Genomic DNA, 26,715 nt, shown 5'->3' on the forward strand with positions numbered 1-26,715 from the left:
AACATGAATTAATCGCATATATCATTGATGATGTCACAATGCTGCTACTCCCATATATCACTGATGATGTCACAATGCTGCTACTCCCATATATCATTGATGATGTCACAATGCTGCTACTCCCATATATCATTGATGATGTCACAATGCAGCTACTACCATATATCATTGATGATGTCACAATGCTGCTAATCCCATAAATCATTGATGATGTCACAATGCTGATACACCCATTTATCATTGATGATGTCACAATGCTGCTACTACCATTTATCATTGATGATGTCACAATGATGCTACTCCCATATATCATTGATGATGTCACAATGCTGCTACTACCACATATCACTGATGATGTCACAATGCTGCTACTCCCATATATCACTGATGATGTCACAATGCTGCTACTCCCATATATCATTGATGATGTCACAATGCTGCTACTCCCAAATATCATTGATGTCACAATGCTGCTTTTCCCATATATCACTGATGATGTCACAATGCTGCCTCTCCCATATATCATTGATGATGTCACAATGCTGCTACTACCATATATCATTGATGATGTCACAATGCTGCTACTCCCATATTTCATTGGTGATGTCACAATGCTGCTACACCACATATCACTGATGATGTCACAGTGCTGATACTCCCAGATATCATTGATGATGTCACAATGCAGCTACTACCATATTTCATTGATGATGTCACAATGATGCTACTCCCATATATCATTGATGATGTCACAATGCTGCTACTACCACATATCACTGATGATGTCACAATGCTGCTACTCCCAAATATCACTGATGATGTCACAATGCTGCTACTCCCAAATATCATTGATGATGTCACAATGCTGCTACTCCCAAATATCATTGATGTCACAATGCTGCTTTTCCCATATATCACTGATGATGTCACAATGCTGCTTATCCCATTTATCACTGTTGATGTCACAATGCTGCTACTCCCATATATCATTGATGATGTCACAATGCTGCTACTACCATATTTCATTGATGATGTCACAATGCTGCTAATCCCATAAATCATTGATGATGTCACAGTGCTGATACTCCCAGATATCATTGATGATGTCACAATGCAGCTACTACCATATATCATTGATGATGTCACAATGATGCTACTCCCATATATCATTAATGATGTCACAATGCTGCTACTACCACATATCACTGATGATGTCACAATGCTGCTACTCCCAGATATCACTGATGATGTCACAATGCTGCTACTCCCATATTTCATTGATGATGTCACAATGCTGCTACTCCCAAATATCATTGATGTCACAATGCTGCTTTTCCCATATATCACTGATGATGTCACAATGCTGCTTATCCCATTTATCACTGTTGATGTCACAATGCTGCTACTCCCATATATCATTGATGATGTCACAATGCTGCTACTACCATATTTCATTGATGATGTCACAATGCTGCTAATCCCATAAATCATTGATGATGTCACAATGCTGATACTCCCATATATCATTGATGATGTCACAGTGCTGATACTCCCATATTTCATTGATGATGTCACAATGCAGCTACTACCTTATATCACTGATGATGTCACAATGCTGCTTATCCCATATATCACTGATGATGTCACAATGCTGCTACTCCCATATATCATTGATGATGTCACAATGCTGCTACTACCATATATCATTGATGATGTCACAATGCTGCTAATCCCATAAATCATTGATGATGTCACAATGCAGATACTCCCATAAATCATTGATGATGTCACAATGCTGCTACTCCCATTTATCATTGATGATGTCACAATGCTGATACTCCCATATATCATTGCTGATGTCACAATGCAGCTACTACCACATATCACTGATGATGTCACAATGCTGCTACTCCCATATATCACTGATGATGTCACAATGCAGCTACACCCATATATCATTGATGATGTCACAATGCTGCTACTCCCAAATATCATTGATGTCACAATGCTGCTTTTCCCATATACCACTGATGATGTCACAATGCCGTTTATCCCATATATCACTGATGATGTCACAATGCTGCTACTCCCATATATCATTGATGATGTCACAATGCTGCTACTACCATTTATCATTGATGATGTCACAATGCTGCCAATCCCATTTATCATTGATGATGTCACAATGCTGCTACACCACATATCACTGATGATGTCACAATGCTGATACTCCCATTTATCATTGATGATGTCACAATGCTGCCACTACCATATATCATTGATGATGTCACAATGATGCTACTCCCATGTATCATTGATGATGTCACAATGCTGCTACTACCACATATCACTGATGATGTCACAATGCCGCCACTCCCATATATCACTGATGATGTCACAATGCTGCTACTCCCATATATCATTGATGATGTCACAATGCTGCTACTCCCATATATCATTGATGATGTCACAATGCTGCTACACCACATATCACTGATGATGTCACAATGCTGCTACTCCCATATATCATTGATGATGTCACAATGCCGCCACTACCATTTATCATTGATGATGTCACAATGCTGCCAATCCCATTTATCATTGATGATGTCACAATGCTGCTACACCACATATCACTGATGATGTCACAATGCTGATACTCCCATATATCATTGATGATGTCACAATGCTGCCACTACCAAATATCATTGATGATGTCACAATGATACTACTTCCATATATCATTGATGATGTCACAATGCTGCTACTACCACATATCACTGATGATGTCACAATGCGGCTACTCCCATTTATCACTGATGATGTCACAATGCTGCTACTCCCATATATCATTGATGATGTCACAATGCTGCTACCACCATATATCATTGATGATGTCACAATGCTGATAATCCCATATATCATTGATGATGTCACAATGCTGCTACACCACATATCACTGATGATGTCACAATGCTGATACTCCCATATCTCATTGCTGATGTCACAATGCAGCTACTACCATATTTAATTGATGATGTCACAATGCCGCTACTCCCATATATCACTGATGATGTCACAATGCTGCTACTCCCATATATCATCGATGATGTCACAATGCTGCTACTCCCACATATCACTGATGATGTCACAATGCTGCTACTACCATATATCATTGGTGATGTTACAATGCTGCTAATCCCATATATCATTGATGATGTCACAATGCTGCTACTACCACATATCACTGATGATGTCACAATGCTGCTACTACCATATATCATTGGTGATGTTACAATGCTGCTAATCCCATATATCATTGATGATGTCACAATGCTGCTACTACCACATATCACTGATGATGTCACAATGCTGCTACTCCCTTATATCATTGATGATGTCACAATGCTGCTACTACCATATATCATTGATGATGTCACAATGCTGCTAATCCCATATATCATTGATGATGTCACAATGCTGCTACACCACATATCACTGATGATGTCACAATGCAGCTACTACCATATATCATTGGTGATGTCACAATGCTGCTAATCCCATATATCATTGATGATGTCACAATGCTGCTACACCATATATCACTGATGATGTCACAATGCTGCTACTACCATATGTCACTGATGATGTCACAATGCTGCTACTACCATATATCATTGATGATGTCACAATGCTGCTAATCCCATATATCATTGATGATGTCACAATGCTGCTACACCACATATCACTGATGATGTCACAATGCAGCTACTACCATATATCATTGGTGATGTCACAATGCTGCTAATCCCATATATCATTGATGATGTCACAATGCTGCTACACCATATATCACTGATGATGTCACAATGCTGCTACTACCATATATCACTGATGATGTCACAATGCTGCTACTACCATATATCATTGATGATGTCACAATGCTGCTACACCATATATCACTGATGATGTCACAATGCTGCTACTACCATATATCACTGATGATGTCACAATGCAGCTACACCATATATCATTGATGATGTCACAATGCTGCTACTCCCATATATCACTGATGATGTCACAATGCTGCTACTCCCATACATTAGAGTAGGACCAGAACTGTAGAGGCAGCTTGAGTGATAAGAATCTTCTATTTAAATTAATTAGAATGTAAATCAACTGAGACTTCTATGTAGTAAAGAAATTGAAAAAGGTTTTATTAGGTGTTTATTTTTTGCTGGCCGGCAGGGCCGAGTGATGGGGACTTTGTTTTAGTGGTAAATGAGAGTAAACTGTACCTACCTGATAGAAAATGAATGACAGAGAAAGTAAAGTGACAGTCGCTTATCCAATCAAATCCTGTCTGGGTTAGATAAGCTACAGCCCTCTAATGCCTACAAGCTTACCGCAGAGCCCTCACCCCACTGCTATATACTATATACATGTATTCAGTGGATGAGCACTTGGCCCTACAGAGAGGACCCCTAATACATGCATTACCTCTCGCCACTTAAAAAAAAAATTGGTATTCTTTGCTAGAAAATTACTTAGAAACCCCCCAAACATTATATATATATAGTTATTTTTTTTTTAGAAGAGACTCTAGAGAATAAAATGGTAATTGTTGCAATTTTTTATGTCACGCTCTATTTGTGCAGCGGTTTTTCAAACACATTTTTTATTTCAGAAAAAATGCACTTTGATTAATTTTAAAGCAATAAAACACTATAAGATGAGCTGAGGCACAGAGGCGGCAGAGATGAGCCTCTCAGCTGCTGCAGGAGGGTCAGCTGCCGAATACTGAGACCAGAGGAGATGGAGAGGAGGGGGTGCTGCAGCTGCATAGAGAGCCGCAGGATCTGTAGGAGGAGCTCTGTCCTTCTCTCTGCTGCTGAATGTCGAGACGAGGGGGGTGGCATAGATGAGCCTCTCAGCAGCTGCACAGAGAAGTGCAGGATCTGTAGGAGGAGTTCTGTCCTTCTCTCTACAGCCGAATATCGAGATAAGGGGGGTGGCATAGATGAGCCTCTCAGCAGCTGCACAGAGAAGCACAAGATCTGTAGCAGGAGTTCTGTCCTTCTCTCTGCTGCCAAATGTCGAGACAAGGGGGGTGGCATAGATGAGCCTCTCAGCGGCTACACAGAGAAGCGCAGGATCTGTAGGAGGAGTTCTGTCCTTCTCTCTACAGCCGAATATCGAGATAAGGGGGGTGGCATAGATGAGCCTCTCAGCAGCTGCACAGAGAAGTGCAGGATCTGTAGCAGGAGTTCTGTCCTTCTCCCTGCTACCGAATGTCGAGACGAGGGGGGTGGCATAGATGAGCCTCTCAGCAGCTGCACAGAGAAGCACAGGATCTGTAGGAGGAGTTCTGTCCTTCTCTTTACAGCCGAATATCGAGATGAGGGGGGTGGCATAGATGACCTTTCTCAGCAGCTGCACAGAGAAGCACAGGATCTGTATGAGGAGTTCTGTCCTTCTCTCTGCTGCCGACAAAGTTTGGGCACAGACTAGAGGGATGTCGCAGCTGCAGGAGAGGTGCGAGGGCCACATGAAATGGCTTGGCGGGGCCGGATTTGGCCCCTGTGCCTTGTGTTTGACACACGCAGTCTACATCATCAGTTGGATGTCATTGCTGGAAAACGTCCAAATGAAAGCAGAGGAGAGCTTGCTGTGTTAGAGTTGCCCGCCTACCATGATGCAGGAGAAAAAGGCAAACATTGGGAGGAGTTTCCCAGTTACAGCGAATAGTGTTACAGACCTCTTACTGGATATTATACTTTCTTAATATTCAAGAAGCTGAAGATGGGACTGGATGAGTCTACAACAGGGGCCTCCAAACTTTCTAAACAAGGGGCCAGTTTATTGTCCTTCAGACTTAAGGGGGGGCCGGACCATGGCCGTTGGGAGTAGAAAATGTCCAGGTGTCCAGCGGGAGTAAACAACGTCCAATCTTTGGTGTCAGTGGGAGGACTAATGCCCCAGCGTCGGTGTCAATGGAAAGAATTGTGCCCTTTTGATGGTGTCAGTTGGAGGAATAGTGCCCCATTTTTGGTGTCGGCAACAAGAATGATGCCCAATTGTTGGTGTCAGTGGGTGGAATAGCGTTCTAAGGGCCAGAAGAAGGCAAGCAAAGTTTGGAGACCCCTGGTTTACAAGAGGAAAACCTGTTTATAGTTATGTTGGCGCTTGCTTAGACTCACCTTGGCTCTATAAATTTTCGGGGGATATATCAGCCGATTGGTATATGATATCTGAGCGCTAACAAAATTAAACAATTAACCATGTAATGCCGGCTGTTTATCTTCGTACCAAACGCCGAGCCTGCCATAAAACAAGATACTTGGCACTGACGTTTTTACTAGCTCTTTTATAAACTTGTTTGGGGCTGAATTTGCGGCGCCGTAAAACACGATACAATGAAAGGGGAAGACAGCCCATTACTTTTCTCAGACTTCACCCAAGATATTCTTATTTAATGGAAATTGGATGCAGACAATAAAGAAAATAAATATGCCGTGCACTGAGAAAACACAGAGGCAGGCCGCAAATATCAATAAATTCATTTGGAAGCTGAAAAAAATGTAACGGTCACAGAAATATACGACTGCTTGACTATAGATCACCCAGGAGAGCCGCACAACCGCAACGTCCAACGCCGAGCGTGGGGGGGGGGGGGGGGGGGGACCATGGTAAAGACTAGATTAACATTCTAAAGATTGGGACTTCTTTAAAACCCAGAAAGAAAAACTTTAAACAGGAAAATGTTGAGAATTTACTTAGTTAAAAGCTAAAAATTACAAAAAAAATATTATAAAATAAAGAATAATTAACTGTCGTAGAGACAACCTAAACAGCCACCATGATAATGCAGATCTCATTCATATGTTGTGGAAATGTCCTAAGCCAGTCTTTGTCCATCTTCCTACCCCAGAGGAACCCTTATAATAATTTTCAGGCATTGGGTAACCCCTTCTAAGATTAGTCCATAGGGGCTCAGTGAGAAGAATGTTCCTTACATTGGTGATCAGTGAGAAGAATGTTCCTTACATTGGTGATCAGTGAGAAGAATGTTCCTTACATTGGTGATCAGTGAGAAGAATGTTCCTTACATTGGTGATCAGTGAGAAGAATGTTCCTTACATTGGTGATCAGTGAGAAGAATGTTCCTTACATTGGTGATCAGTGGGAAGAATGTTCCTTACATTGGTGATCAGTGAGAAGAATGTTCCTTACATTGGTGATCAGTGAGAAGAATTACCTTACATTGGTGATCAGTGGGAAGAATGTTCCTTACATTGGTGATCAGTGAGAAGAATGTTCCTTACATTGGTGATCAGTGAGAAGAATGTTCCTTACATTGGTGATCAGTGAGAAGAATGTTCCTTACATTGGTGATCAGTGGGAAGAATGTTCCTTACATTGGTGATCAGTGAGAAGAATGTCCCTTACATTGGTGATCAGTGAGAAGAATGTTCCTTACATTGGTGATCAGTGAGAAGAATGTTCCTTACATTGGTGATCAGTGGGAAGAATGTTCCTTACATTGGTGATCAGTGGGAAGAATGTTCCTTACATTGGTGATCAGTGGGAAGAATGTTCCTTACATTGGTGATCAGTGGGAAGAATGTTCCTTACATTGGTGATCAGTGAGAAGAATGTTCCTTACATTGGTGATCAGTGGGAAGAATGTTCCTTACATTGGTGATCAGTGAGAAGAATGCTCCTTACATTGGTGATCAGTGAGAAGAATGTTCCTTACATTGGTGATCAGTGAGAAGAATGTCCCTTACATTGGTGATCAGTGAGAAGAATGTTCCTTACATTGGTGATCAGTGAGAAGAATGTTCCTTACATTGGTGATCAGTGGGAAGAATGTTCCTTACATTGGTGATCAGTGAGAAGAATGTTCCTTACATTGGTGATCAGTGGGAAGAATGTTCCTTACATTGGTGATCAGTGGGAAGAATGTTCCTTACATTGGTGATCAGTGAGAAGAATGTCCCTTACATTGGTGATCAGTGAGAAGAATGTTCCTTACATTGGTGATCAGTGAGAAGAATGTTCCTTACATTGGTGATCAGTGAGAAGAATGTTCCTTACATTGGTGATCAGTGAGAAGAATGTTCCTTACATTGGTGATCAGTGGGAAGAATGTTCCTTACATTGGTGATCAGTGGGAAGAATGTTCCTTACATTGGTGATCAGTGAGACGAATGTTCCTTACATTGGTGATCAGTGGGAAGAATGTTCCTTACATTGGTGATCAGTGGGAAGAATGTTCCTTACATTGGTGATCAGTGAGAAGAATGTTCCTTACATTGGGGATCAGTGAGAAGAATGTCCCTTACATTGGTGATCAGTGAGAAGAATGTTCCTTACATTGGTGATCAGTGAGAAGAATGTCCCTTACATTGGTGATCAGTGGGAAGAATGTTCCTTACATTGGTGATCAGTGAGAAGAATGTTCCTTACATTGGTGATCAGTGAGAAGAATGTTCCTTACATTGGTGATCAGTGAGAAGAATGTTCCTTACATTGGTGATCAGTGGGAAGAATGTTCCTTACATTGGTGATCAGTGAGAAGAATGTTCCTTACATTGGTGATCAGTGAGAAGAATGTTCCTTACATTGGTGATCAGTGAGAAGAATGTTCCTTACATTGGTGATCAGTGAGAAGAATGTTCCTTACATTGGTGATCAGTGAGAAGAATGTCCCTTACATTGGTGATCAGTGAGAAGAATGTTCCTTACATTGGTGATCAGTGAGAAGAATGTTCCTTACATTGGTGATCAGTGGGAAGAATGTTCCTTACATTGGTGATCAGTGAGAAGAATGTCCCTTACATTGGTGATCAGTGAGAAGAATGTTCCTTACATTGGTGATCAGTGAGAAGAATGTTCCTTACATTGGTGATCAGTGGGAAGAATGTTCCTTACATTGGTGATCAGTGGGAAGAATGTTCCTTACATTGGTGATCAGTGGGAAGAATGTTCCTTACATTGGTGATCAGTGGGAAGAATGTTCCTTACATTGGTGATCAGTGAGAAGAATGTTCCTTACATTGGTGATCAGTGGGAAGAATGTTCCTTACATTGGTGATCAGTGAGAAGAATGCTCCTTACATTGGTGATCAGTGAGAAGAATGTTCCTTACATTGGTGATCAGTGAGAAGAATGTCCCTTACATTGGTGATCAGTGAGAAGAATGTCCCTTACATTGGTGATCAGTGAGAAGAATGTTCCTTACATTGGTGATCAGTGGGAAGAATGTTCCTTACATTGGTGATCAGTGAGAAGAATGTTCCTTACATTGGTGATCAGTGGGAAGAATGTCCCTTACATTGGTGATCAGTGGGAAGAATGTTCCTTACATTGGTGATCAGTGAGAAGAATGTCCCTTACATTGGTGATCAGTGAGAAGAATGTTCCTTACATTGGTGATCAGTGAGAAGAATGTTCCTTACATTGGTGATCAGTGAGAAGAATGTTCCTTACATTGGTGATCAGTGAGAAGAATGTTCCTTACATTGGTGATCAGTGGGAAGAATGTTCCTTACATTGGTGATCAGTGGGAAGAATGTTCCTTACATTGGTGATCAGTGAGACGAATGTTCCTTACATTGGTGATCAGTGGGAAGAATGTTCCTTACATTGGTGATCAGTGGGAAGAATGTTCCTTACATTGGTGATCAGTGAGAAGAATGTTCCTTACATTGGGGATCAGTGAGAAGAATGTCCCTTACATTGGTGATCAGTGAGAAGAATGTTCCTTACATTGGTGATCAGTGAGAAGAATGTCCCTTACATTGGTGATCAGTGGGAAGAATGTTCCTTACATTGGTGATCAGTGAGAAGAATGTTCCTTACATTGGTGATCAGTGAGAAGAATGTTCCTTACATTGGTGATCAGTGAGAAGAATGTTCCTTACATTGGTGATCAGTGGGAAGAATGTTCCTTACATTGGTGATCAGTGAGAAGAATGTTCCTTACATTGGTGATCAGTGAGAAGAATGTTCCTTACATTGGTGATCAGTGAGAAGAATGTTCCTTACATTGGTGATCAGTGAGAAGAATGTTCCTTACATTGGTGATCAGTGAGAAGAATGTCCCTTACATTGGTGATCAGTGAGAAGAATGTTCCTTACATTGGTGATCAGTGAGAAGAATGTTCCTTACATTGGTGATCAGTGGGAAGAATGTTCCTTACATTGGTGATCAGTGAGAAGAATGTTCCTTACATTGGTGATCAGTGGGAAGAATGTTCCTTACATTGGTGATCAGTGAGAAGAATGTCCCTTACATTGGTGATCAGTGAGAAGAATGTTCCTTACATTGGTGATCAGTGAGAAGAATGTTCCTTACATTGGTGATCAGTGAGAAGAATGTTCCTTACATTGGTGATCAGTGGGAAGAATGTTCCTTACATTGGTGATCAGTGGGAAGAATGTTCCTTACATTGGTGATCAGTGGGAAGAATGTTCCTTACATTGGTGATCAGTGAGAAGAATGTTCCTTACATTGGTGATCAGTGGGAAGAATGTTCCTTACATTGGTGATCAGTGAGAAGAATGCTCCTTACATTGGTGATCAGTGAGAAGAATGTTCCTTACATTGGTGATCAGTGAGAAGAATGTCCCTTACATTGGTGATCAGTGAGAAGAATGTTCCTTACATTGGTGATCAGTGAGAAGAATGTTCCTTACATTGGTGATCAGTGGGAAGAATGTTCCTTACATTGGTGATCAGTGAGAAGAATGTTCCTTACATTGGTGATCAGTGAGAAGAATGTTCCTTACATTGGTGATCAGTGGGAAGAATGTTCCTTACATTGGTGATCAGTGAGAAGAATGTCCCTTACATTGGTGATCAGTGAGAAGAATGTTCCTTACATTGGTGATCAGTGAGAAGAATGTTCCTTACATTGGTGATCAGTGAGAAGAATGTTCCTTACATTGGTGATCAGTGGGAAGAATGTTCCTTACATTGGTGATCAGTGGGAAGAATGTTCCTTACATTGGTGATCAGTGGGAAGAATGTTCCTTACATTGGTGATCAGTGAGAAGAATGTTCCTTACATTGGTGATCAGTGGGAAGAATGTTCCTTACATTGGTGATCAGTGGGAAGAATGTTCCTTACATTGGTGATCAGTGAGAAGAATGCTCCTTACATTGGGGATCAGTGGGAAGAATGCTCCTTACATTGCTGATCAGTGAGAAGAATGTTCCTTACATTGGTGATCAGTGAGAAGAATGTTCCTTACATTGGTGATCAGTGAGAAGAATGTTCCTTACATTGGTGATCAGTGGGAAGAATGTTCCTTACATTGGTGATCAGTGAGAAGAATGCTCCTTACATTGGTGATCAGTGAGAAGAATGTTCCTTACATTGGTGATCAGTGAGAAGAATGTCCCTTACATTGGTGATCAGTGGGAAGAATGTTCCTTACATTGGTGATCAGTGAGAAGAATGTTCCTTACATTGGTGATCAGTGAGAAGAATGTTCCTTACATTGGTGATCAGTGGGAAGAATGTTCCTTACATTGGTGATCAGTGAGAAGAATGTCCCTTACATTGGTGATCAGTGAGAAGAATGTTCCTTACATTGGTGATCAGTGAGAAGAATGTTCCTTACATTGGTGATCAGTGAGAAGAATGTTCCTTACATTGGTGATCAGTGAGAAGAATGTTCCTTACATTGGTGATCAGTGGGAAGAATGTTCCTTACATTGGTGATCAGTGGGAAGAATGTTCCTTACATTGGTGATCAGTGGGAAGAATGTTCCTTACATTGGTGATCAGTGAGAAGAATGTTCCTTACATTGGTGATCAGTGGGAAGAATGTTCCTTACATTGGTGATCAGTGGGAAGAATGTTCCTTACATTGGTGATCAGTGAGAAGAATGCTCCTTACATTGGGTATCAGTGGGAAGAATGCTCCTTACATTGCTGATCAGTGAGAAGAATGTTCCTTACATTGGGGATCAGTGAGAAGAATGTTCCTTACATTGGTGATCAGTGAGAAGAATGTTCCTTACATTGGTGATCAGTGAGAAGAATGTCCCTTACATTGGTGATCAGTGACAAGAATGTCCCTTACATTGGTGATCAGTGAGAAGAATGTTCCTTACATTGGGGATCAGTGGGAAGAATGTTCCTTACATTGGTGATCAGTGAGAAGAATGCTCCTTACATTGGTGATCAGTGAGAAGAATGTTCCTTACATTGGTGATCAGTGAGAAGAATGTTCCTTACATTGGTGATCAGTGGGAAGAATGTTCCTTACATTGGTGATCAGTGAGAAGAATGTTCCTTACATTGGTGATCGGTGAGAAGAATGTTCCTTACATTGGTGATCAGTTGGAAGAATGTTCCTTACATTGGCGATCAGTGGGAAGAATGTTCCTTACATTGGTGATCAGTGAGAAGAATGTTCCTTACATTGGTGATCAATGGGAAGAATGTTCCTTACATTGGTGATCGGTGAGAAGAATGTCCCTTACATTGGTGATCAGTGGGAAGAATGTTCCTTACATTGGTGATCGGTGAGAAGAATGTTCCTTACATTGGTGATCAGTGAGAAGAATGTTCCTTACATTGGTGATCAGTTGGAAGAATGTTCCTTACATTGGCGATCAGTGGGAAGAATGTTCCTTACATTGGTGATCAGTGAGAAGAATGTTCCTTACATTGGTGATCAATGGGAAGAATGTTCCTTACATTGGTGATCGGTGAGAAGAATGTCCCTTACATTGGTGATCAGTGGGAAGAATGTTCCTTACATTGGTGATCGGTGAGAAGAATGTTCCTTACATTGGTGATCAGTGAGAAGAATGTTCCTTACATTGGTGATCAGTGAGAAGAATGTTCCTTACATTGGTGATCAGTGGGAAGAATGTTCCTTACATTGGTGATCAGTGAGAAGAATGTTCCTTACATTGGGGATCAGTGGGAAGAATGTTCCTTACATTGGTGATCAGTGACAAGAATGTTCCTTACATTGGGGATCAGTGGGAAGAATGTTCCTTACATTGGTGATCACTGAGAAGAATGTTCCTTACATTGGTGATCAGTGAGAAGAATGTCCCTTACATTGGTGATCAGTGAGAAGAATGTTCCTTACATTGGGGATCAGTGGGAAGAATGTTCCTTACATTGGTGATCAGTGACAAGAATGTTCCTTACATTGGGGATCAGTGGGAAGAATGTTCCTTACATTGGTGATCACTGAGAAGAATGTTCCTTACATTGGTGATCAGTGAGAAGAATGTCCCTTACATTGGTGATCAGTGAGAAGAATGTTCCTTACATTGGTGATCAGTGAGAAGAATGGTCCTTACATTGGGGATCAGTGGGAAGAATGTTCCTTACATTGGTGATCAGTGAGAAGAATGTTCCTTACATTGGTGATCAGTGAGAAGAATGTTCCTTACATTGGTGATCAGTGAGAAGAATGTTCCTTACATTGGTGATCAGTGGGAAGAATGTTCCTTACATTGGTGATCAGTGAGAAGAATGTTCCTTACATTGGTGATCAGTGGGAAGAATGTTCCTTACATTGGTGATCAGTGAGAAGAATGTTCCTTACATTGGTGATCAGTGGGAAGAATGTTCCTTACATTGGTGATCAGTGAGAAGAATGTTCCTTACATTGGTGATCAGTGGGAAGAATGTTCCTTACATTGGTGATCAGTGAGAAGAATGTTCCTTACATTGGTGATCAGTGAGAAGAATGCTCCTTACATTGGTGATCAGTGAGAAGAATGTTCCTTACATTGGTGATCAGTGAGAAGAATGTTCCTTACATTGGTGATCAGTGAGAAGAATGTTCCTTACATTGGTGATCAGTGAGAAGAATGTTCCTTACATTGGTGATCAGTGAGAAGAATGCTCCTTACATTGGTGATCAGTGAGAAGAATGTTCCTTACATTGGTGATCAGTGGGAAGAATGTTCCTTACATTGGGGATCAGTGAGAAGAATGTTCCTTACATTGGGGATCAGTGGGAAGAATGTTCCTTACATTGGTGATCAGTGAGAAGAATTACCTTACATTGGTGATCAGTGGGAAGAATGTTCCTTACATTGGTGATCAGTGAGAAGAATGTTCCTTACATTGGTGATCAGTGAGAAGAATGTTCCTTACATTGGTGATCAGTGGGAAGAATGTTCCTTACATTGGTGATCAGTGAGAAGAATGTCCCTTACATTGGTGATCAGTGAGAAGAATGTTCCTTACATTGGTGATCAGTGAGAAGAATGTTCCTTACATTGGTGATCAGTGAGAAGAATGTTCCTTACATTGGTGATCAGTGAGAAGAATGTTCCTTACATTGGTGATCAGTGGGAAGAATGTTCCTTACATTGGTGATCAGTGGGAAGAATGTTCCTTACATTGGTGATCAGTGAGACGAATGTTCCTTACATTGGTGATCAGTGGGAAGAATGTTCCTTACATTGGTGATCAGTGGGAAGAATGTTCCTTACATTGGTGATCAGTGAGAAGAATGTTCCTTACATTGGGGATCAGTGAGAAGAATGTCCCTTACATTGGTGATCAGTGAGAAGAATGTTCCTTACATTGGTGATCAGTGAGAAGAATGTCCCTTACATTGGTGATCAGTGGGAAGAATGTTCCTTACATTGGTGATCAGTGAGAAGAATGTTCCTTACATTGGTGATCAGTGAGAAGAATGTTCCTTACATTGGTGATCAGTGAGAAGAATGTTCCTTACATTGGTGATCAGTGGGAAGAATGTTCCTTACATTGGTGATCAGTGAGAAGAATGTTCCTTACATTGGTGATCAGTGAGAAGAATGTTCCTTACATTGGTGATCAGTGAGAAGAATGTTCCTTACATTGGTGATCAGTGAGAAGAATGTTCCTTACATTGGTGATCAGTGAGAAGAATGTCCCTTACATTGGTGATCAGTGAGAAGAATGTTCCTTACATTGGTGATCAGTGAGAAGAATGTTCCTTACATTGGTGATCAGTGGGAAGAATGTTCCTTACATTGGTGATCAGTGAGAAGAATGTTCCTTACATTGGTGATCAGTGAGAAGAATGTTCCTTACATTGGTGATCAGTGGGAAGAATGTTCCTTACATTGGTGATCAGTGAGAAGAATGTCCCTTACATTGGTGATCAGTGAGAAGAATGTTCCTTACATTGGTGATCAGTGAGAAGAATGTTCCTTACATTGGTGATCAGTGAGAAGAATGTTCCTTACATTGGTGATCAGTGGGAAGAATGTTCCTTACATTGGTGATCAGTGGGAAGAATGTTCCTTACATTGGTGATCAGTGGGAAGAATGTTCCTTACATTGGTGATCAGTGAGAAGAATGTTCCTTACATTGGTGATCAGTGGGAAGAATGTTCCTTACATTGGTGATCAGTGAGAAGAATGCTCCTTACATTGGTGATCAGTGAGAAGAATGTTCCTTACATTGGTGATCAGTGAGAAGAATGTCCCTTACATTGGTGATCAGTGAGAAGAATGTTCCTTACATTGGTGATCAGTGAGAAGAATGTTCCTTACATTGGTGATCAGTGGGAAGAATGTTCCTTACATTGGTGATCAGTGAGAAGAATGTTCCTTACATTGGTGATCAGTGAGAAGAATGTTCCTTACATTGGTGATCAGTGGGAAGAATGTTCCTTACATTGGTGATCAGTGAGAAGAATGTCCCTTACATTGGTGATCAGTGAGAAGAATGTTCCTTACATTGGTGATCAGTGAGAAGAATGTTCCTTACATTGGTGATCAGTGAGAAGAATGTTCCTTACATTGGTGATCAGTGGGAAGAATGTTCCTTACATTGGTGATCAGTGGGAAGAATGTTCCTTACATTGGTGATCAGTGGGAAGAATGTTCCTTACATTGGTGATCAGTGAGAAGAATGTTCCTTACATTGGTGATCAGTGGGAAGAATGTTCCTTACATTGGTGATCAGTGGGAAGAATGTTCCTTACATTGGTGATCAGTGAGAAGAATGCTCCTTACATTGGGGATCAGTGGGAAGAATGCTCCTTACATTGCTGATCAGTGAGAAGAATGTTCCTTACATTGGTGATCAGTGAGAAGAATGTTCCTTACATTGGTGATCAGTGAGAAGAATGTTCCTTACATTGGTGATCAGTGGGAAGAATGTTCCTTACATTGGTGATCAGTGAGAAGAATGCTCCTTACATTGGTGATCAGTGAGAAGAATGTTCCTTACATTGGTGATCAGTGGGAAGAATGTTCCTTACATTGGTGATCAGTGAGAAGAATGTTCCTTACATTGGTGATCAGTGGGAAGAATGTTCCTTACATTGGTGATCAGTGAGAAGAATGTTCCTTACATTGGTGATCAGTGAGAAGAATGCTCCTTACATTGGTGATCAGTGAGAAGAATGTTCCTTACATTGGTGATCAGTGAGAAGAATGTTCCTTACATTGGTGATCAGTGAGAAGAATGTTCCTTACATTGGTGATCAGTGAGAAGAATGTTCCTTACATTGGTGATCAGTGAGAAGAATGCTCCTTACATTGGTGATCAGTGAGAAGAATGTTCCTTACATTGGTGATCAGTGGGAAGAATGTTCCTTACATTGGGGATCAGTGAGAAGAATGTTCCTTACATTGGGGATCAGTGGGAAGAATGTTCCTTACATTGGTGATCAGTGAGAAGAATTACCTTACATTGGTGATCAGTGGGAAGAATGTTCCTTACATTGGTGATCAGTGAGAAGAATGTTCCTTACATTGGTGATCAGTGAGAAGAATGTTCCTTACATTGGTGATCAGTGGGAAGAATGTTCCTTACATTGGTGATCAGTGAGAAGAATGTCCCTTACATTGGTGATCAGTGAGAAGAATGTTCCTTACATTGGTGATCAGTGAGAAGAATGTTCCTTACATTGGTGATCAGTGGGAAGAATGTTCCTTACATTGGTGATCAGTGGGAAGAATGTTCCTTACATTGGTGATCAGTGGGAAGAATGTTCCTTACATTGGTGATCAGTGGGAAGAATGTTCCTTACATTGGTGATCAGTGAGAAGAATGTTCCTTACATTGGTGATCAGTGGGAAGAATGTTCCTTACATTGGTAATCAGTGAGAAGAATGCTCCTTACATTGGTGATCAGTGAGAAGAATGTTCCTTACATTGGTGATCAGTGAGAAGAATGTCCCTTACATTGGTGATCAGTGAGAAGAATGTTCCTTACATTGGTGATCAGTGAGAAGAATGTTCCTTACATTGGTGATCAGTGGGAAGAATGTTCCTTACATTGGTGATCAGTGAGAAGAATGTTCCTTACATTGGTGATCAGTGGGAAGAATGTTCCTTACATTGGTGATCAGTGGGAAGAATGTTCCTTACATTGGTGATCAGTGAGAAGAATGTCCCTTACATTGGTGATCAGTGAGAAGAATGTTCCTTACATTGGTGATCAGTGAGAAGAATGTTCCTTACATTGGTGATCAGTGAGAAGAATGTTCCTTACATTGGTGATCAGTGAGAAGAATGTTCCTTACATTGGTGATCAGTGGGAAGAATGTTCCTTACATTGGTGATCAGTGGGAAGAATGTTCCTTACATTGGTGATCAGTGAGACGAATGTTCCTTACATTGGTGATCAGTGGGAAGAATGTTCCTTACATTGGTGATCAGTGGGAAGAATGTTCCTTACATTGGTGATCAGTGAGAAGAATGTTCCTTACATTGGGGATCAGTGAGAAGAATGTCCCTTACATTGGTGATCAGTGAGAAGAATGTTCCTTACATTGGTGATCAGTGAGAAGAATGTCCCTTACATTGGTGATCAGTGGGAAGAATGTTCCTTACATTGGTGATCAGTGAGAAGAATGTTCCTTACATTGGTGATCAGTGAGAAGAATGTTCCTTACATTGGTGATCAGTGAGAAGAATGTTCCTTACATTGGTGATCAGTGGGAAGAATGTTCCTTACATTGGTGATCAGTGAGAAGAATGTTCCTTACATTGGTGATCAGTGAGAAGAATGTTCCTTACATTGGTGATCAGTGAGAAGAATGTTCCTTACATTGGTGATCAGTGAGAAGAATGTTCCTTACATTGGTGATCAGTGAGAAGAATGTCCCTTACATTGGTGATCAGTGAGAAGAATGTTCCTTACATTGGTGATCAGTGAGAAGAATGTTCCTTACATTGGTGATCAGTGGGAAGAATGTTCCTTACATTGGTGATCAGTGAGAAGAATGTTCCTTACATTGGTGATCAGTGAGAAGAATGTTCCTTACATTGGTGATCAGTGGGAAGAATGTTCCTTACATTGGTGATCAGTGAGAAGAATGTCCCTTACATTGGTGATCAGTGAGAAGAATGTTCCTTACATTGGTGATCAGTGAGAAGAATGTTCCTTACATTGGTGATCAGTGAGAAGAATGTTCCTTACATTGGTGATCAGTGGGAAGAATGTTCCTTACATTGGTGATCAGTGGGAAGAATGTTCCTTACATTGGTGATCAGTGGGAAGAATGTTCCTTACATTGGTGATCAGTGAGAAGAATGTTCCTTACATTGGTGATCAGTGGGAAGAATGTTCCTTACATTGGTGATCAGTGAGAAGAATGCTCCTTACATTGGTGATCAGTGAGAAGAATGTTCCTTACATTGGTGATCAGTGAGAAGAATGTCCCTTACATTGGTGATCAGTGAGAAGAATGTTCCTTACATTGGTGATCAGTGAGAAGAATGTTCCTTACATTGGTGATCAGTGGGAAGAATGTTCCTTACATTGGTGATCAGTGAGAAGAATGTTCCTTACATTGGTGATCAGTGAGAAGAATGTTCCTTACATTGGTGATCAGTGGGAAGAATGTTCCTTACATTGGTGATCAGTGAGAAGAATGTCCCTTACATTGGTGATCAGTGAGAAGAATGTTCCTTACATTGGTGATCAGTGAGAAGAATGTTCCTTACATTGGTGATCAGTGAGAAGAATGTTCCTTACATTGGTGATCAGTGGGAAGAATGTTCCTTACATTGGTGATCAGTGGGAAGAATGTTCCTTACATTGGTGATCAGTGGGAAGAATGTTCCTTACATTGGTGATCAGTGAGAAGAATGTTCCTTACATTGGTGATCAGTGGGAAGAATGTTCCTTACATTGGTGATCAGTGGGAAGAATGTTCCTTACATTGGTGATCAGTGAGAAGAATGCTCCTTACATTGGGGATCAGTGGGAAGAATGCTCCTTACATTGCTGATCAGTGAGAAGAATGTTCCTTACATTGGTGATCAGTGAGAAGAATGTTCCTTACATTGGTGATCAGTGAGAAGAATGTTCCTTACATTGGTGATCAGTGGGAAGGAGGAGGAGGACACACCCAAAGAGCTCTCTGTGAGAACCACCCATTTTTCAAGCCTGGGCCTTGCCTGCTAGCTCGGCCCAGGAATAATGCCTGATCCTGGGGGAGGCCCTGAGATGGATCCCCCTGATGACACGGGGCCCAGTGAGGAGGAGGTGGAGGATCTGTCTGTGGGTCCGGGCCCTGGTATGGATGCCAGCGTTTTCAGCCTTAAGGTTGTTAATCGCTTTAGGGCGATTGGGAGAGCGGAGGAGAAACTTAAAGTTTTGAGAGTGGAGCTTAAAAACTTCAAAGCCAAATACTTCCAGGCCTGGAGTAAGAATCGCACCGCCATGAAACCTGAGCTACAGGAATTAGAGGAAAAAGTAAAGCAGCAAACTTTATTGTTGGGAAAACTAAAAGAAAAAAGTGGAGCATTTAAAGAAAAGTTTGAAAACGAGAGAAGGTTTGTCAGCCAGTCCTCATCGTGTTCAGTGGATCAGCCTCAGCATATGGATGACCCGGGTCCATCTGCCTCTGCTCCTCTCCCCCCATGTAAGGCCTTGGAGTCGCCGGCGGCAACCAGCCAGGGGGTTGAGAGTGAGAATGGCACCCTGACCTTCATCCAGAGGATGGAATCCCCCCTGAGAGGAGACAAGCTTGTAATGTCTGATAATCCATCAGAGGTCCCGGAGGATGTTCAGAAGAATCAGCCAGGGAATGAGGATGAACCTGCACCAAATCCCCTGAACATGGATGTTGCTGCACCCGCATGTGCTGAGACCTGTAGTTCCACTACCACATTTGCTGCATGTGTTTCACACACTGTGTCTGACACCTGCAATGTGATTGCTTCACCTGAGCCTCTCTGTGTTCCAGCAGAGCTGATTGATGCTGGTGGGGGAGGGGGTCAGAATACTGCACCATGTGCAATGGAAGCCATGGATGTGTCAGTCCAGCCTGCACTGTCCTCTGCAGAAAGCCCTGTCCTGATGGAAGAGAACAGGCCAGCTGAAGATTCCACCAGCACAGCAGTGGGAACTGACACTGCTGGGAAGACTGCAGGACATGTGAATATACCAGCAAGTATTAACAATGGCAGTCATGATAAAACAATGAATGTGGTGGGTGGTGGTGGTGATGGTGGAGGGGTTAATACTGCTGGGAAAAGCAAAGATGACATTTCTCTCTCTGCTCAGAGGAAAGACTCATCGATTGTACAGACCAAATCTGTACAATCGATATCTGCTAAAGATGTCTCAGACAGTTCAAAACACACAAATATCTCTTCTGCTGGGAGGAATATGGGGAGTTATGCATCTGTTGTGGGGAGTCGCACCAAGGAGGGTGGGGGGAATACTGTAAATATTGGTGGTCACAATATAGGGGGTTTTGGTGGTGGGTATAGGAGGAGGAATGTGGTTCAGTTCAAGTGGGAGGGGGAGGGGACCCCACCAGTGAGGGGGAGGGTGGCAGAGTTGATTTTGGAAATGGGGTTTAAAGCTGTGGATATTTTTGCTTTGATTTGCCCAGTGGGGAGTTATGAATTTGATTTATCTTTTGTAAAACCTGAGGGGTTGGATTTATTTTGGGAGCGACATAGGAGGTGCCAGGGCCTTTCGCAGTGGAGTGGTTTGGTGCCAAAGGTGATTTCCAGGCAGCCTCTGATAAAATCGGTGACCATCCTGGTGCGTAACGAATCCATACCAGAGGCTGATTTGATAGTATGGCTACGCCGATATGGTGAGGTCCTCACTCCACTGCGGAAGGTCCTGGATGAGCATGGGATATGGACAGGGGCCTGGACGGTGTCACTAAAACTGGGGGTGCTGGGCAATGTAGTCCAACATCTGCCCTGCTCAGCTTTTCTGGGAAGAGATCGGCTGACTATTTTCTACCAGGGACAGCCCAAAGTCTGCAATAAATGTGGTGAAAAGGGCCATTTTGCCTCTACCTGCACCCGTAAAAAGTGTTCGCTATGCCAGGGTCTGGACCACTTGGCGAAAGATTGTACCCAAATTCGGTGCAATCTGTGCCAACAGCTTGGCCATCCTTACAGTAAGTGTCCAGAGGCTTTACATAACCTGCAAGGATTGGAGGCTGAGCTGCAGAGGCTGGATAAGGAGGATCAGGCCGCTGTAACTGTTGTTGTCCCTCCTGTGTCAGTTCCATCTGTTTCCCCTGGTAATGTTGTCCCTGAGTCTGTCCCTCCTGTGTCTGTTCCATCTGTTTCAGGTTCTGTTCCCCCTGGTAATGTTGTCCCTGAGTCTGTCCCTCCTGTGTCAGTTCCTTCTGTTTCAGATTCTGTTCCCTCTAGTGATGTGGTCCCTAAGTCTGTCCCCCATGTGGTTGTCCCTATTCCTGCTGTACGTAGGTCCTCCAGACTAGCGGAGGCTGCTGGGGGGGCAGGTTTAGCGGATCTTCCTTCTCAGCCTCCAGTCCCTGTCCCTCGGCAGCGCAAACGTGGTCAGGGGAATGTGGGGGTGCTGGATGGGGGTGGGGCGGATGGAAGGGTGTCCATATCCCATGTCTCACCCTCTGTTGAGGGGGATTCAGATGATGAGGGGTGGGAGACGTTTAGGAGGAAGAAAAAGAAGAAGAGGAAGACAAATAAAGTAGTTATTTCTTCCTCAGAGTCGGACCCAGGAGGGGTTCCTCCTGGTAACCCTTTTTCAGTTTTGTCAGGTGATGGGATGTCTGATATATCTTTTTCTTTATCATCCATGGATGAGGGGGAGTCACATAGTTTGAAGAGAGCTGTTTCTGGTGATGAGAGTGTGGCAAAGGTTAAGAAACGACTACCCCAATCATCCTGATGGCAGTTCCCACTCCGATAAAGGTGGCGACCATTAATGTCGCCAGCATGAAATCTGCAAGAGCTCGTGATATTGCCTTATTTTTGCTCAGCGAGTTTGATGCCGAGATTTTATTTTTGCAAGAGACCTGGCTCAATACTTTGGCCGATGTCCATCTAGCAAAAAGGGAGTGGAGATGCGGTCCCTCCTTTTGGTCTCTTGCGGCAGAGCCCTGCAGCGGAGTTGCGGTCCTTTTTAAAACCGATATGGTAACGTGCCGGCGGGTAATTGAGGTAGAGATTGGGAGATGCATGGTCTTGGACGTCTCTGTTAGGGGGCAGGACTTGCGTCTGATTAATATCTATGGACCGCAGTCAAGATGGGGCAGGAAATGCCTCCTCACAGAGATCAAGCCCTTCCTTTTTACATCCCAGCAGGTTGTCTTTGGAGGTGATTTTAACACCATAATTAGGCCTGAAGACAGGAGAGGCTCCATAGACAGGCTGGCGTACGATAGCGTTTTTCTTAGAGATATGGTGAGACAAGCAGGCCTGGTAGATGTGCATATTAAGCACTGCCCTGGCAGCACGGGATTCACATTTCAGAGAGGGAATAGTCAGAGTAGGATAGATAGGTTTTTTTTAAAGGAGAACTCTGCTTTCTCGGCTCCTGAGTTGAGGGCGGTGGAGTTCTCTGACCACTGTATGCTGTCTGTGACTCTGAATGCCTCGGACACTCCACCCAGGGGAAGGGGTACCTGGAAACTGAATTCGGCTCTCCTGGAAGACGTAGAGGTAAGACAATCCTTTGAGGATTTTTTCCAGGCACAGGTTTCTATTCTGGACTTTTGCAGCACTAAGTCAGAGTGGTGGGAGCTTGTGAAACAAAGGGCGATTGGACTTTTCAAGGCCATAAGTAAGAAGAAGCAGCTTGGTATGTACATTGCCTACCAGCATTTGCGGAGGAAGCTTGATCGTCTTGTCTCGTATAGAGGAGATCCAGGGGAGATCTCTGAGGTGAAGTTTCTTCTTAGAAAGTGTCAATACGACCGGCATGCCTCCTTGGTTCTGGAGAGGGATTATGGAAAATATCACTCGCCTGATCCTTACCAGAACTGTAAGCAAGGCATAGCAGTTAAGACGGTCATAGGCCTGAGGGATAGTACGGGTTCCCTGGTGAAGTCCAGATCAGGGATCCTGGAGATCTTCAGATCATATTATGCAGACCTTCTGGGAAGAAAGGACCTTTGTCGGGACAAGATGGAAAGCTTTCTGGATTCTACTCCAGGATTGGGAAATGGTACATTGCCTTTGATGGATTTGACAGAACCAATTTCAGTGGATGAGGTAGTTCATGCTATAGAGAAGCTGGCTACCAAAAAATCGCCTGGGCCAGATGGGTTGACAGCTGAATTCTACAAGTGTTTTAAGTCCATTCTGGCTCCCTTTTTAGCGGAGGTTTATAACAGCTGTCTAGAAGAAGGTTCGCTCCCTCCCTCCATGAGGCAATCCGCTGTGATTCTTCTGTCAAAAGGTAAAGACCCCTCAATGATTGAGAACTGGCGCCCCATCAGTCTTCTCAATGTTGATAGAAAGATCTTGGCGAAGATTCTTTTTTGGCGCTTGTCGTCAGTGGCAGGCGATTTGTTGTCCAGTCATCAGCACTGCTCGGTCCAAGGTAGAAGTACCTTTTCAGCGGTTTTAGCTGTCCGGGAGGCTTTGGAACGATGCAGGGCTGCTGGATGGAGAAAGTACTTGCTGGCATTGGATCAGGCGAAGGCTTTTGATAGAGTCAATCACGAGTACCTGTATTTGCTACTTGGTAGATACGGCCTGCAGGGGAGGTTTATAGATTGGCTGAAGACATTATATAAAGGGGCTGAGAGCTTCCCACTGGTTAATGGTTGGGTTGGACGGCCTTTTGAGGTTGGCTCTGGTGTGCGCCAGGGATGTCCTCTGAGCCCCCTGTTATATGTATTCGCAATCGACCCCTTCATAAGAAGGCTAGAGAGTGGATCTTTGTGCGGGGTGCCTTTGGGCATTGCTGGTGTGCCACCTTTGAAGGTCGTGGCCTATGCCGATGATGTGTCTGTTATTGTCTCTGGAACGGAGGAGGCGCAGGAGGTGGTCTCTATGATAGAGCAGTACACGGAGGCTTCTGGTTCTAAAGTCAACCATGAAAAGAGTGAAGTTTTCTGGATGGGTGAGGAAGGTGAAAGCTTCGAACTTCCGGATGCCTTCCCAGAGCCCCAGCAGGAAATTAAAGTGTTGGGCATCAAATTTGGTCCTGGTGACTATGGTCATCGAAATTGGGAAAGCAGGTTGGTGTGTGCCAATGCCAAAGTAGCAAGTTGGAAGAAATGGAAGCTTTCATTGAGGGAGAGGGTTGACTTGATCAAAACGTACCTGGTCCCAATTTTTTTATATGTCAGCTTCGTCTGTATCTTGCCAGTATCTCTCTATGCAAGGGTGTACAGCTGCTTTTTCCAACTGTTATGGGGAAGTAGGCTGAACCTGATCAAACGCAATGTAACTTACCTGTCTAGGCGGGAGGGTGGCCTAGGAATGGTCAACCCAATAGTTTTCTTTTCTCTGCTGTTTTTAAAGTACAATCTTGGTAACATGCTAGCAGAGAACCCGCCGGGATGGGTGGGTATTTTTCAATCTTGTTTTAGGCCTTTTCTGCGATCCTGGGAAGATGGCGGGCCAGTGAAAAGTCTGAGAGTCCGACATGGCAAGCTCCCGGCTTATGTTGCCCCGTGTCTGAAAATACTTCGGCAGTGGCAGGTGACAGTGGAGGATATCAAGTCCCTCCCCAGGAAGCTTCTGGAGAAGAGGATTTTGGGCTCTGCTTTCAGTGTGTCACTGGCCTTAAGGGATTGCCCAGGCTCTGTAATGAGGGAAGGGTTGCGTTTAATCAATTTAGAAAGAATCCCCTTGAAGTTTAGGGATCAAGCCTGGCTCGCCTTCCATGGAAGGCTCTATGTGAGAGGGAACTTGAAGCATCGCCCTGTGGATGATCGGGATTGTCCTAGAGCGGAGTGTGTTGGTAAAGTGGAGTCTATGGACCACTTTTTGCTCCAATGTCCCTTTAACATAGAGGTGTATAAAAGGGTGGGGAGGGCTCTAGGCATCCCCTTTTTCTATCGCATGAGTTATGCGGAGTGGGTGTATGGGGCATTCCCGACTCACTGGGATTTTGATTTGGATACACTGTTTTTAGTTAGTATAGTTGTCCGTTACTTCACATGGAATGCACGGTGCCAGATTACCCTGCGGAAGAAAGTCCTCTCTGTTGAGGTGGTGGTGCACGATATTCTGGGTGAGGTTGGGAAAATTCGGGGTCTTGAGAAGGGCAGGGAGCCTCGGGCAGTCTGGATAAGGGCGTGGAGGAATATCAGACCTGCCTTTGGTGAACTGCCCATCTCTGGGTGAGGAGCTCTTTTCTTTTTCTGGTTCTTTCACTCCCTTAGCTTTTGTTGGTTAGTATCTTCTTTTTGAAGAAGGGCTGCATGCATAATAGGTGCGGGATTGTTTCTTGACCTCACAAGTTTTATGTCTGGTGTAGTGGTGTGAGTCGTAATAGGATTTATGTTATTGCTGTAAAGTATTTTTTTTTTTTGGTTTGAGAGCAGTTTTGCTATATTCATTTTAATTTATGTAAATATGTATATATTTATGTATATTTATATATTGTGATTTTATGCTTAATGATTGCAAGACTTTTAATAAAGAAAAATTGGGAAGAATGTTCCTTACATTGGTGATCAGTGAGAAGAATGCTCCTTACATTGGTGATCAGTGAGAAGAATGTTCCTTACATTGGTGATCAGTGAGAAGAATGTCCCTTACATTGGTGATCAGTGGGAAGAATGTTCCTTACATTGGTGATCAGTGAGAAGAATGTTCCTTACATTGGTGATCAGTGAGAAGAATGTTCCTTACATTGGTGATCAGTGGGAAGAATGTTCCTTACATTGGTGATCAGTGAGAAGAATGTTCCTTACATTGGTGATCAGTGAGAAGAATGTCCCTTACATTGGTGATCAGTGAGAAGAATGTTCCTTACATTGGTGATCAGTGAGAAGAATGTTCCTTACATTGGTGATCAGTGAGAAGAATGTTCCTTACATTGGTGATCAGTGGGAAGAATGTTCCTTACATTGGTGATCAGTGAGAAGAATGCTCCTTACATTGGGGATCAGTGGGAAGAATGCTCCTTACATTGCTGATCAGTGAGAAGAATGTTCCTTACATTGGGGATCAGTGAGAAGAATGTTCCTTACATTGGTGATCAGTGAGAAGAATGTTCCTTACATTGGTGATCAGTGAGAAGAATGTCCCTTACATTGGTGATCAGTGACAAGAATGTCCCTTACATTGGTGATCAGTGAGAAGAATGTTCCTTACATTGGGGATCAGTGAGAAGAATTACCTTACATTGGTGATCAGTGGGAAGAATGTTCCTTACATTGGTGATCAGTGAGAAGAATGTTCCTTACATTGGTGATCAGTGGGAAGAATGTTCCTTACATTGGTGATCAGTGGGAAGAATGTTCCTTACATTGGGGATCAGTGAGAAGAATGTTCCTTACATTGGTGATC

At 42.7% G+C, this 26,715-nt stretch overlaps 2 protein-coding genes across 3 annotated transcripts in view; one reads left to right on the forward strand and one right to left on the reverse strand.

Annotated features, from left to right (window-relative positions):
• The window catches only part of NPHP4 (nephrocystin 4), a 570,758-nt gene that overhangs the window by 30,931 nt on the left and 513,112 nt on the right, over window positions 1-26,715 (reverse strand). The window lies entirely within an intron of this gene.
• LOC143933332 (uncharacterized) lies at window positions 19,670-25,693 on the forward strand. The gene is made up of 2 exons (XM_077456200.1): window positions 19,670-21,154; window positions 25,679-25,693. Exons 1-2 carry the CDS (start codon window positions 19,670-19,672, stop codon window positions 25,691-25,693), a joined length of 1,500 nt encoding a protein of 499 aa, XP_077312326.1.

Source organism: Lithobates pipiens, unplaced genomic scaffold, assembly GCF_037356315.1.
Source record: "Lithobates pipiens isolate NorthernLeopardFrog02 unplaced genomic scaffold, aLitPip1_a1.2 Scaffold_27, whole genome shotgun sequence".
Taxonomy (NCBI): domain Eukaryota; kingdom Metazoa; phylum Chordata; class Amphibia; order Anura; family Ranidae; genus Lithobates; species Lithobates pipiens.

What these genes read in the sequence shown, in the direction of transcription:
- LOC143933332 (XM_077456200.1), top strand. Translation starts at nt 19,670, where the DNA reads ATGAAACCTGAGCTACAGGAATTAGAGGAAAAAGTAAAGCAGCAAACT.